The sequence below is a fragment of the Octopus sinensis genome, linkage group LG9 (assembly GCF_006345805.1).
Source record: "Octopus sinensis linkage group LG9, ASM634580v1, whole genome shotgun sequence".
In the NCBI taxonomy this organism is placed as follows: Eukaryota; Metazoa; Mollusca; class Cephalopoda; order Octopoda; family Octopodidae; genus Octopus; species Octopus sinensis.
In genome coordinates this window covers 83,366,374-83,379,479 of record NC_043005.1, presented here as the reverse complement: position 1 = coordinate 83,379,479, position 13,106 = coordinate 83,366,374, and the positions used below count along the sequence as shown (strand labels likewise).

The window sequence follows — 13,106 nt, the reverse complement described above, 5'->3', positions numbered from 1 at the left end:
ATAGGTTCCCCACCTGGATAGGACACTGGTCCGTCGCAGGTGAGCTGCAAGATGTAGGAGGAAAGAGGAGAGAAAGTTGTGGCGAAAGAGTCTGCAGAAGTTCGCCATTACCTTCTGCCGGAGCTGCGTGGGGCTTAGGTGTTTCGCTCATAAAAACACACATCGCCCGGTCTGTGATTCGAACCTGCGATCCCTTGACCACGAGTCCGATGCTCTAACCACTAGGCTATGTGCCTCCACATGTGTGTGTGTGTTTGTGTGTGTGTGTTTATCTATTTCAGCAAGAGCTATAAAATGAGACAAAAGTTGAATTTCCTGCGTAGCTATAGCCATGAGTCACTCTGTAATTATTACTAATGAAAATATAAAAATATATATAATCAATACATACAAATGTTTTGAGTTCTATTTTTCCTGTTTGCATTACCACCCCTGTGTACATACGTACCTACATACATACATACATACATACATACATACATACATACACATACATACATACATACATACGTACATACATATATACATACATACATACATACATACATACATACATACATACATACATACATACGTACATACGTACATACATACATACATACACACTTACTTACATACATACGTACATACATACATACATACGTACATACATACGTATATACATACATACATACGTACATACATACATACATACGTACATACATACATACGTACATACATACGTACATACATACATACATGCATACATACGTACATACATACTTACATACATACATACGTACATACATACATACATACATACATACATACATACATACATACATACATACATGCACACGCATGCAGACACAAAGAGATACCAAGAGTGAAAAGGAAAATAAGATATAGACAGACAGAGAGAGACTGAGAGGTGGGGGAAGAGATAGTATGAGTGAGAGAAATTTGTAGAGTCACCTCAACATCTGAACTCAGCCCTCTTAACACAACACACCACCTACTGACAATGACAGTTGGATAATACAAATACAAAACAAACAGAAATGCAGACTGGTGTTTGACACAATTTTCTTAATTATACACTCATTATTACAATATCAAATTAAATTTGTGCCAGGGAGGGATCAACCACGTGCTTTGCTCAAATTGCAAGAAATGACAGCCTAACCGCTATCAGATTACACTCTACCATCCTGATGAAATAAGTTGAATACATTGCAGGAGTTTAGTTCTAGAAAAACTGTGTTTGAGTGAAAAGAAGAAAATATGTCTTTGTTATACAAGCTGAGTATTTTGGCCAAGGGGAAATATTACCTTGCTTAGAAACAGGTGATAGGAAAGGGTTTCCAGCCATTGAAGATCTGCCTCAACAAATTCTATCTAACCCATGCAAGCATGGAAAAGTGAATGTCAAGAAAAGGATGATGATGTTGATGAGCTTTCATGTCAAGAAGCTTCATCATCATCATCATTGTCATCGTCATTTACCAGTCATCTTCCATGCTGGTATGGATTGAACAGTCTGACAGAATCTGATGTGTCCAAGGACTGCATCCTGCTCCAGTGTATGCCTTGGCATGGTTTCTATGGCTGGATGCTCTTCCTGATGCCAAGCACTTTACAGTATAAACTACTGGATGCTTTTTTGTGATACCGGCACTAGTTACATCGTTGTATAGCTTGCAAGACTATGAGTCTTGAGGGTGTAACTCTATGTTAGGAGATGAGGGATAGAAGTATGAGAAAAGGGGCAAGAGCAGAACCAGTTTCCTTGCTGTGGAGGAACTACACAACTACTGACATTTTAGAAGAGACATTGGGAGTGATCATAGAGCAGTTGGTAAGAGATAAGAATGGTGGTGATGAGGTGTCTGGATGACCCTTCTACAAGGTGAGTAGAAGAGTGGGGAGAGAGGAATTAGAAATATGTGTGTGTGGTGGGGTAGAGATTGCAAGAGAGTATGGAGAAGTGAGAGGATCAGTGGTATGCAACAAGTGTAGTGACTGAATAGGGCTGAATGGTGAGGGATGACCAAGAATGTTTCTTAATCATTTCTACTTTGGCACAAGACCTAAATTTTGGGTGAAGGGGCTAGTCGATTGCATCAGCCTCAGTGCTTAATGGTACTTATTTGATCAGCCCTGAAAGAAGGAAAAGTAAAGTCAACCTCAGCAGAATTTGAACTCAGAACATAAAAATGGATGAAATGTCACTAATCATTATTTTGTTTGGCATGCTAAAGATTCTGCCAGCTCAGTGCCAATGGATCAAACAGATTAATGTAGAATTAGTTTATCTGTTTTCTTTTTTGGAAGCACTCCGTCGGTTACGACGATGAGGGTTCTGGTTGATCCGAATCAACGGAACAGCCTGCTCGTGAAATTAACATGCAAGTGGCTGAGCACTCCACAGACATGTGTACCCTTAACGTAGTTCTCGGGGATATTCAGCGTGACACAGAGAGTGACAAGGCCTGCCCTTTGAAATACAGATACAACAGAAACAGGAAGTAAGAGTGAGAGAAAGTTGTGGTGAAAGAGTACACCAGGGATCACCACCATTCCCTGCCGGAGCCTCGTGGAGCTTTAGGTGTTTTCGCTCAATAAACACTCACAACGCCCGGTCTGGGAATCGAAACCGCGATTCTATGACCGCGAGTCTGCTGCCCTAACCACTGGGCCATTGTGCCTCCACAGAATTAGTTTATCACTAAAGTACTGAAGTGTATGGAAGTGAAATATAAAAAGAAACAAAGAACTGGTACTCAAATTCACTTGTATCACATTCTACCTACATTCCAACCATCCATGGTGTTGAATCATCATTCCACTCAAAAGGTTTAAGGTAGTTGCCCTCCAGGGTAGCGAATGCATAAATGATGTGGGTACATAATTGAGGATCAATATTTTCTGGCAGAAACTTGGCTGGTACTTCTCTGTACTGACTCCAGTTGGTGTAGTAGCAGACTCGGCGAAAGCTCTGGTTGGCCTCTGAAATATATAGAAGCATTTAAATATTTAATGATGATGATGATGATGATGAGGCCACTTATCATTTGTCCAAGGTGCCTTGCAGTGGCGCAGTGAGATAAAAAGTGAAAGCTTGAAATGAACTCTGTATCCATCCACACAGCCATGCCTGTACCTGGTGGTTCATATAAGACTCATAAATGCAAATGAGGTGACATTTACATATATCTTATTAACTATGAAATGAGCCAACATTACAGCTTGTTTGTGATCAGGCAACCTGCTAGAAATTGCAGCCAAATCTACTTCAAATTGTACCCTATCATTCTAAAACCAGCAAGGACACATTAGATATTATAGTCTAAGGTATATTATGCCTATAAAAAAAAACATAAGCTGACTGCAGTGGGAATGTCTTTGATCATAGAAGGCTAATTTAATCAGGGCTGACTTGGGATGAAGCAAACAATAGCTTTACAGGAAATAAAGCCATATAAGCATTATCATGTTGCATACTTATGATAACAGAATGAGGTTTTAAATGATTTATATAACCACACAGAAATCTACAAAACAATTTGTGAGGGGAGTGTGTGTGTGTTTGTGTGTGAGTGATGTTATCTACATTTTGAGTGAGTTTGAGTAATAAGGAAATAAAATTCAGTGAGTTGGTATGTTATGAAGTGCTAGTTGGCACTTATAGATTGTTGAAAAACAATTCATGAATACCTATGCTTTTCTTTTCATTAACCTATATTTCATGCATTTGCTACCATACACAATTATGTGTGTGTGTGTGTGTGTGTGAGTACATTTCTCTATTAATCTACCTGTGTATGTGTGTGTGTGAAAGGGAGTTTGTATGTATGGTATTAATGTGAGAGAGAATATACCTCTCTCTCTCTGTCTCTGTTTGTTTGCCTGTTTGTCTATCTCTATCTGTATATATATGTATTTGTGTATGTATGTGTGTATGTATGTATGTGTGTGTGTGTGTATACACACACACACACACACACACATATATATATATATATATTATATTTATATATATATATATAATATATATATATATATCTATACAATATGTTACATATCTATACAATATGTTACAATATGATAAATTTCCTCTATTTACATAATATTGAGGTCTCTTTCTTTCTTTTGTTATCTTACCGTTTTATCAATATATATATATATATATTTATATATATAGGTATAAAAAATAAAAGGAAAAAATTCAGATATTTTCCTTTTATCTTTTTTATACCTGTCTAACATTTCAGTTTCAACTTGACCACTTCTAAGCAATCTATATATTTCATAACTATATATATACACATACAGACAGATAGTTTATATGGATACCTGTTGTTATGTAGCCCAGTGCACCCATGACAATGAGAACAAATGCAAGTCTATATCAGTGGTTCTCAACCACTTTTTTTCTATAGGCCCCTTTGATTCTTACTTTACTCTACTAGACTTCCCATATCCAGGCGATGTTTAAAAAATTCTATTATATTTTTAAGTTTAAATATCATTTGCAACTGTAATAAAAAATTATTACACTATTTTGTATATTATAGAAGTATAACCAATTGCACATTAATTTTGACAACAAAATCTTATATGGAGTCCCAAGGGTCACTTGGACCCCACTTGAGAACCACTGGTCTGTATCCTGGATATAAGAGCTACAGGTTTCTCATCATTTCTACACACATTTTCTTCTATTCCCCAAATTTTGAAGTGATATTCACATCCATTGGACAGCTGATATCTACAACAGTGAATAACTTTTGTTCCCTGTCACATACAATCATATCTTCCCTGTGTATAGTATTGTAGACTGTCTTAGCACCAATGTCAAGAATGCTTTTGACAGTGACTTTCAAGTTTTAGCCATCATCCGATGATAGCTTGTACCATTTTCCTCTACCTTGTTTTGCATTTATGTGATTATATATATATATACTTTTAGTTCATTTACGGGAAATGTTTTTGAGTACATACATAAAAGCTCCTATGATATGTTGGCTACAGCCTAGTGATTCCAACTTGTAACAGCAGTTTTATGGGACTGGTAAGAAGTTTGCTTCTCAACTACATGGTTCTGGGTTTGGTCCTACTGTGTGGCACCTTGGGCAAATGTCTTCTACTATACCTTGGACTGACCAAAGAGGTGCATGGCTTAATGGTTAAGGTATTGGACTCATGATTGGAAAGTTGTAGTTTTGAATCCTGGATCGGGCAATGCATTGTGTTCTTGAGCAAGATACTTCATTTCATGTTGCTCCAGTCCAATCAGTTGGTAAAAATGAGTATTGCTGCGACAGACTATCGTCTTGTCCAGGAGGGAAGATATACACCACAGAAGCTGGAAATCTGGCCTTGAGTCTATTTGGCCCAGGAAGGAGCAATACATACATACATGCATCAATTTAAATGCAGGACTGCATTTAAATTGATGTAATGATTGCATTGTTCACTTAAATGGAGTCACTTGAAACGGTCGTACTGCATCACTTCTTGATATCCTGGTGCTTATTTTGATTTTATTCACCCTACTTCGAGCTGTGTGGATAATACAGGACTGACATGGTGCTTCAACTTAAGTACTTAATTCAACTGAATTTGAATTACTTCTACATATATATATATATTGTGTGTGTGTGTGTGTGTACATGTGTATAAATACATATGTATATATATATATATATGTGTGTGTGTGTGTGTGTATCTTTTATGTGTTTCAGTCATTGGATTGTGGTCATGCTGGGGCACCACCTTCAAAAGTTTTAGTTGAACAAATTAACCCCATTCTGGCAATTATTCTATCACTCTCTTTTGCCAAACTGCTAAGTTACTGGGACATAAATGAATTAAAACTAGTTGTCAAGTGGGGGTGGGGGGACAAGCACACGACATAAACACACATGCACATACACACACACACAAGTACACATGTGTCTGTGTGTGTGCATGTATGTGTGTATTTGTATGTTGGTTTGTGTTAGCATTCTATAACAGTTGCAATGAGTTATTATTCAGTTCTTCTGTTAATAATTTATCTGTTTGCTTTTCAATATCCCGGATGTATAAAATAAAGGATTTGCATGAAAAAAGATAAAGGTTAGTGACAGGAAAGGCATTCAGCTGTAAAAAGAATGTCTCAATAATATATTTGTCTAAACCATGCAAGTATGAAAGAATAGATATAAAACAAATGAGCAATGTATGTGTGTGTGCTTATAAAAGGTGTAAGTTACTTACCTACAACGTATAATGCCAGTAAAGACAGCAATAAGCTGCCTAATACTTGAAGTAACATCATGATATTGCTGGAGATCTGGAAAAATTAACAAGTAGGATGGATTCTCCGTTTCTTATTAGTGCTATTTATCTAATCATATTGATGGGAAAGTACAGCTGAATCACAAAGGCAAAGGCAGGCAGACAGATAGAGAGAGAGAGAGAGGGGGGGAGAGGGAGAGAGAGATAGGGAGAGAGAGAGAGAGATTTGGGGGTGGTAGATAAGGCAAAGTGTGTGAAAGTAAAAGGAGAGGACAGAACAAAAAGTAAAAAAAAAACTTTAGCAAAACAAAGACAAACAGCACATCTACATGCATATATACGCATACATACACACACATATACACACGCACATGAATGCATGTAGACATGCTTACACACAAACAAACAAAACACAAGAGATGAGATAAATGAGGCCAAACATTAATTAGATCTTAAGACAAGAGGGTAAGGACTTCTAAACACTAATTGCTTTAATGGGGGGATGTAAACCTTGTGATGTCATTCATTGTAAGCATGTGAGTTATTATTTTGTTTCTTCTTATTATTAATTATCATCATCATTGTAATCATCATCATCATTAAAATAGACTAATTTAAAAATATAAAAGTTAGAGAAATCCTTTTTATTGAATTATTGTTCTCCATTATCATCATCATCATCCTGCTCCTCCTCTTCCAATGTCTGTCTTCTGTGCTGGCATGGGTTGGATGGTTTGATAGTAGCTGGCAAGCCAGAGCACTGTACTTAACTCTGTTGGTTGATTTGGCATGGTTTCTATGGCTGGATGCCCTTCCTAATGCCAGCCACTTTACAGAGTGTATTGGGTGCTTTTTATGTGGCACCAGCACTGGTGAGGTCACCAAGTGACGTGCATTTCAAGACAAAGTCTCTCAAATGAGAGGGAGAAATGGCAATAAATGTGGTAGCTTTGTGTCAAGTGATGAGAAGTTAAAGTAAGATAGTGGGGCAGAGGAGGTGCAATGGTTACTCCAGTTAGAGAAAGAGAGATAAAGAGAGAGAGAGAGAGAGAGAGAGAGAGAGAGAGAGAGAGAGAGAGAGAGAGAAGATAGTGGTGGCTATGGGCCAGATCATACTCTCAAGATACAAGGAGGTGAATGTAAATGGAGTGGTAGTGGATTGGGCAAAGTGTGTGAGCAGGGAGTTCATGAGAGGGAAAAGGGGTAAGAGGAGGCAAAAAGGAATGCAATGAGTGGAGAAACACAAGTATATAGAGGAGCAACAGACTTGCAATGATACAGTTGACAGTAGGGAGAACAGACGAGAAGGGTGGCAGAGTGCTGTTGGGCTTCAACAATGTGGTCAATACTCACAAGTTTGTCATTGCAGAATCTACACTTTGTGTCTACCTCATTGTGTGACATTAGCTTGATAGTTCCAAGTGAGGGGACTCTGGTCTTGTGCTACTAGGATGAATCCTCCTGTTTCGGCTTTCAAACCAACACTCTGCAACCACTGATGGATTCTTCTATCTACATCAACTTTCCTAGCCTGTTTAGGGTATTGCCCATGCAATGGTTTTTCTTGCCACAGTCTCCATATTTCCTTCAGGCTTTCTTGTTTGACTTTTGTTTTACATTTTTTTGCTGCCTTAGTGGGTGGTGTGTCCTCTTTATCATCATCATCATAATCAAGCAGGTTAAGCTCTTCCCTGTTTTTACATGCCTCATTTGAGATTGAGTACAGTTTTCTTAATCTGTTCACGCTACCTAGCCAGCTGTATCATCCAGTTGGTTTTACTTTGGATGTACACTTGAAGTCATATTGTGGTTGTTTTTTTATTATTATTGCTATTATTATTATTATTAGCACTCTGGGTGAAATGCTTAGAGGTATTTCATCTGCTGTTATGTTCTGAATTCAAATTCCGCCTAGTTCAACTTTGCCATTCATCTTTTCAGGGTTGATTAAATAAGTACCAGTTATGCACTGGGGTTGATGTAATTTGAGGCCTTATGCTTCTAGTAGAAAGGATTATTATTATTATTGTTAGAGAATCATAAAAATTCCCTTGCAGTTTTCATTCCAGCGCTTTTCATTCTACAAATGTGATACATACATGCATGCATGCATCCATCCATCCATACATCCATCCATCCATCCATACATACATACATACATACATACATGACTGGGATACCTTTGAACATACAGAATTCTTTTGTTACAATATCTCTGCTGAAACACATTGTCTTTTGTTTCAATTAATTTTGAAAATATAGAAGAATTTATTAAAATGTCTTTGTCATTATTAAGTGGGTGTTTGGAACATAAATTGATTTCAAATTTTGACATAAGGCCAGCAAGTTCAGGGAAATGGTTAAGTCAATTACACTGACCCCAGTATTCAACTGGTACTTATTTTATTGACCTTGAAAGAATGAAAGGTAATATAAAGATGGACGAAATGCTGTTAAGCACTTTGTTCAGTGTGCTAAGGATTCTGCCAGACCACCGGCCTGGTTTGGAGCATAAATGACCATGAAATTTTGATGATAGGTTTTAATTTTGATCATTTGAAAACGAAGTTTGTAGCATGAAGCCAGGAATGGTCTCAGGTGGATTGGCATCAAATGAAATGCAAATTACAGGGAGTTGTTAAAGACTTCTCTGAATGGCATTGACCTGGGTTGAATGCTTGCAATAAAGTGGACTCTTCTGTTAAAGGCACCCAAGGATCAGGCGATGGTGTTTAACTGGACCAGAAGAGAGAATCGAGTTGAATACTTGCAACTGAGCAGACTCCTCTACTAAAGGTACCCAAGAGTTAGGTTGTAAGATTGGATATTTATTTCTAATTGAAAGGAAGAGGATTAAATGTATAACAGAATGATACTTTTATTATAACTCTGGTGTATCTGTGGGGATAAATATTACTTCTCAGTATTAATACTTCCTCTGTTACTAATATATATCATGTTATACATACTGGTGTTTTAATCTAAAGCTGCTTCAAGTGTGTATATTAATGTTGTTCATAACAGACATAATCTTTAGAGCTCATCCAAGCTTTCAATTTTGCTGCTTTCTTCCTATAAAAGTTCAATATTTGAAAGTATAAAAAAATATAAACGTTAGTATTATAGAGTTCCATGCCAAAGTCCAGTCTTTGTTGCGGCTTGTGTGTATCAATCACTCCGAAAGCTATGTCAGTGAAGTGTAAGCTCCAGATAGATACCTCCCATGCTAGGTAAGTCAAAGGTTAGAAGTTAGATGAATATGATCCAACCCTTCCCAGAGGTAAATATAGGTTTGCATAGGGCAACACCCCTCCTAGAAAGAAATGCAAAGTTACCAAAGCATTGATGACAATTCAAAACCAACAAGACCTGGAAGAAGACAGCCTACGGTTATCCTTTAGGGGTCAATAAAATAAGTACCAATCAAGAACTGGTGTTGATGTGATCAACCAGTCCTCTCCCATCAAATTTCAGGCCTTGTGCCTACAGGAGAAACGATTATTATTAGTACTATTATTAGTATTATTATAGCAGTGAACATCATCTCATCTCATCTAGGTTGTCCTATAGGACACCCCGAATGTGTGGATTCATATGGGTTTTGGTTGTGTGTACTGTAGGATTCACAGGGCACTGCTCCATGCGGTCCTGCAGTTTACATCTAACTAGGAATATTAGGGTCTCATCCATTGTCTTGTATTCAAGATCCTCTTCATGATATCCTGCTAGTTCAAAGCCAGGAATCTGTTAAGTCCTGCCATTAACTAAATCCACGCCCTGCTGCCAATAATCTGATTTATTGTCATTAAAGTTTTGTTTGTCTCCTACCCTTTCACCTGTCTGGTCTGGTAAGACCTGACTGAAGATTTTTCTCCCTCCAGCATAGCTCTCTGGGTCAATGGAGCACACAGGCACTTCATCACGACAAGGTACTTGTTGAATTGGCCATTGACTACACAGTCATTCTTTTGCCTTTGACAGGCTTATTTTTCATCCCACCTGGTGTCCAACAATCACCCTACTCACCAAGCAAGCTTGATGGGTTTGCCAGTTTAGTTGCTGACAACCCGGCAGTGAACAGGAAGAAGCATTTCCACACATTAGCAGCATTTCATCTGTCCTTCCATTCTGAGTTCAAATTCTGCCAAGGTCAACTTTACCTTTCATTCTTTTAGGATCAATAATATAAATACCAGTTGCATACCGGGGTCAAAAAATCGTTGGATGACCTATGCTCCATAAAACATGAAAGGCTTAAATAAGTAAGTGTTAAAGGGTTAAATTGCTAAATATTTTAATGATTTTTCTACATAAATCAAAACTCAGCAAGTGTTATCTATACAGATAAATCACAAAACATTCACCTTCAATGTGTTACACATGTGATCAATTTTAACTGGATGCATTGAAAAACAAAATCAAAATATATTCCAACATAGTGGGACGGACATCTGGTGTTTGACAGTAAACTTATCTTGTATTTTTAATCAAAGATAAAACTATGTATGTGCATTTATTTATATATTTATAATCTTATTTATAGGTCTACTTACAACTCTATTTTTTAATTATGTTTTTTCTGTTGAATCTTTTTGCTTTTGTCTATGAGAGAAACCAGTTTTCTCATTATTGGTAGAGTTTTAAAGATTAAAATTAAATGACAATTTTATCAACAATTAAACAATAATCTTTGTGCAATAGTGTTAGCTCTTTCATAATCATAGTTGTATTGAAATATACAACATATGTATATGTCTTATTTATCTTTTTAAACTAATTAAATATTTGGAGAGGTTTTGTATAAATAACTAACTTTTCCATTGTTATATTGAAAAATATGCAAAGAAATATATATATATGTATACACACACACACACACACACACACACACACCACACACACACACACACACACACACATATATCTCAAGTCATTAAGAATGAAATGTCGGATTTTCTTATGCACTGAGTTTGACAGTCGTTAACTCTAATGTTTTATTCTGACAATTCTTTGTTTTACAACATTGAAGAGTTACATCATCAGTTTTAGAAATGCAATTCATGATGTCTGATTATATTGTGAGTTTTCTCTTGTAAATCAACTTTTGTGAATCCATGGATAGATCAAAAATTCATGTTGTTTATGAATATAAGTTCCATCATGGAACCAATGCATCCCAGACAGCTCAAAATATCAATGAGGTATTAGGTGAAGATGTGGTGAATGAATGCACTGTACATTGGTAGTTTGAGAAGTTCTGGTCTGGTGACTTTACTCTTGAAAATCAGCCCTGTGGTAGACCTGAGACCAAGGTGGCTAATGATGAGTTAGACTCTGTAGTGGAAGCAGATACATCTCAAACTACACGTGAGTTAGCAGCAAGGTTTGATGTTTTGATTCCAACTGTATTAGACCATCTGAAACAAATCAGCAAGGTAAAGAAGCTAGACAAGTGGGTACCACATGAACTGAATGAGCATCAAATGAAATATTGTCTTGAAACTTGGTGTTCTTTGCTGTCATGGCATAAAAGTGAACCATTTTTGCATCATACTGTTATGTGTGATGAAAAGTGGATTCTTTTCAGTAATAGCAAGCATTTTGCATGGTGGTTTGATATAGATGAAGTGCCAAAACACAATCCAAAAAAGAATATTCACCAAAAAAAGCTAATGGTGTCTATTTGGTGGTGCAGTGCTGGTGTCATCCACTACAGCTTCATGAAACCTGGTAAGTCAATTACAGCGGATGTAAACATCAACAATAAGATGAAATGATGAGTGAACTTGCAATTAAGCAACCAAGATTGGCCAATAGAAACAGGCCAATTCTCTTGCAAGACAATGTTCAACTGCATGTTGTCCAAAGAATGCTATTCAAGTTACAGGAACTGAACTTGGAAGTACTCTGCCATCCACCATATTCACCAGACCTTGCACCAGCTGACTATCACAGATTCCAGGTATTAGACAACTTTTTGCAATGAAAAATCTTAAGAAGATGCAAAAACAGTCTTTCGTGATATCATCACCTCTTGCTCTCCAGAATTCTTTACTGCCTGCATGCTACCAATAAAATGGCAAAATTAATTGTGTTGATAATTAAGGTGCATACTTTGATTAACTGCATTGCTTTTTGTTGAGATAAAATAAACTTTTGGTTCAAAATCGGACATTTCATTCTTAATGACCTGATATATATATATCTATTATCTATATTATCTTTTACCTGTCTTAGTCACAGGACCGCAGCCATGCTGGGTCACTGCTTTGAAGTGTACAGTTGAATAAGTTGATCTGAGTATTAACTTTTTAAAGCTGAATTTATCCTATCTTTCTCTTTTGCTGAATCACTAAGTTATAGGGATGAGAACAAACCAACACTGGTTGTCAAGTGGGAGGTGGGGTCAAGCACAAATACACACATACACACATACACACAACAGGCTTCCACCCAGTTTCTGTCTACCAAATTCACTTACAAGGCATTGGTTGGCTCAGGCTATGTTAGAAGACACTTACCCAAGGTGCTGCACAGTGGGACTGAACCTGAAACCATGTGGTTGCACACTATGCTCCTTAACCACACAGTCATTCCTGCACTTGTATGTATGTTTTTAAAAGAGGACATCATCTTCAAGCCAGAAATCTGTCCTGAATGCTTGCAACAGAGTGGATTCAGCTAAAGACACCTAGGTGGTGGTATTAAACTGGGTAATGGGTTAAGTCTATCTGTCATGTAGGACATAACAGGATTTGAACTCTCAAAGCAAAGAACCAGAACACAGTCTGCAAAGCAGTCTAATTTGATGTTCTTGCAGGTATCCTAATTTGCTGTCTTGG

The 13,106-nt window shown here is 37.1% G+C and overlaps 1 protein-coding gene across 3 annotated transcripts in view; it reads right to left on the bottom strand.

Annotated features, from left to right (window-relative positions):
• LOC115215700 (acidic mammalian chitinase) overlaps positions 1 to 13,106 on the bottom strand; it is an 86,384-nt gene that overhangs the window by 19,250 nt on the left and 54,028 nt on the right. For all 3 annotated transcript variants that reach the window (XM_036506061.1, XM_029784982.2, XM_029784983.2), the window contains exons 2-3: positions 6,244 to 6,319; positions 2,793 to 2,988 (exon numbers count right to left, since the gene is read on the bottom strand). In XM_036506061.1, the coding sequence (XP_036361954.1) occupies positions 2,793 to 2,988; positions 6,244 to 6,304 (257 nt within the window). In that variant the 5' untranslated portion in view covers positions 6,305 to 6,319. The remainder of the gene's footprint in view (positions 1 to 2,792; positions 2,989 to 6,243; positions 6,320 to 13,106) is intronic.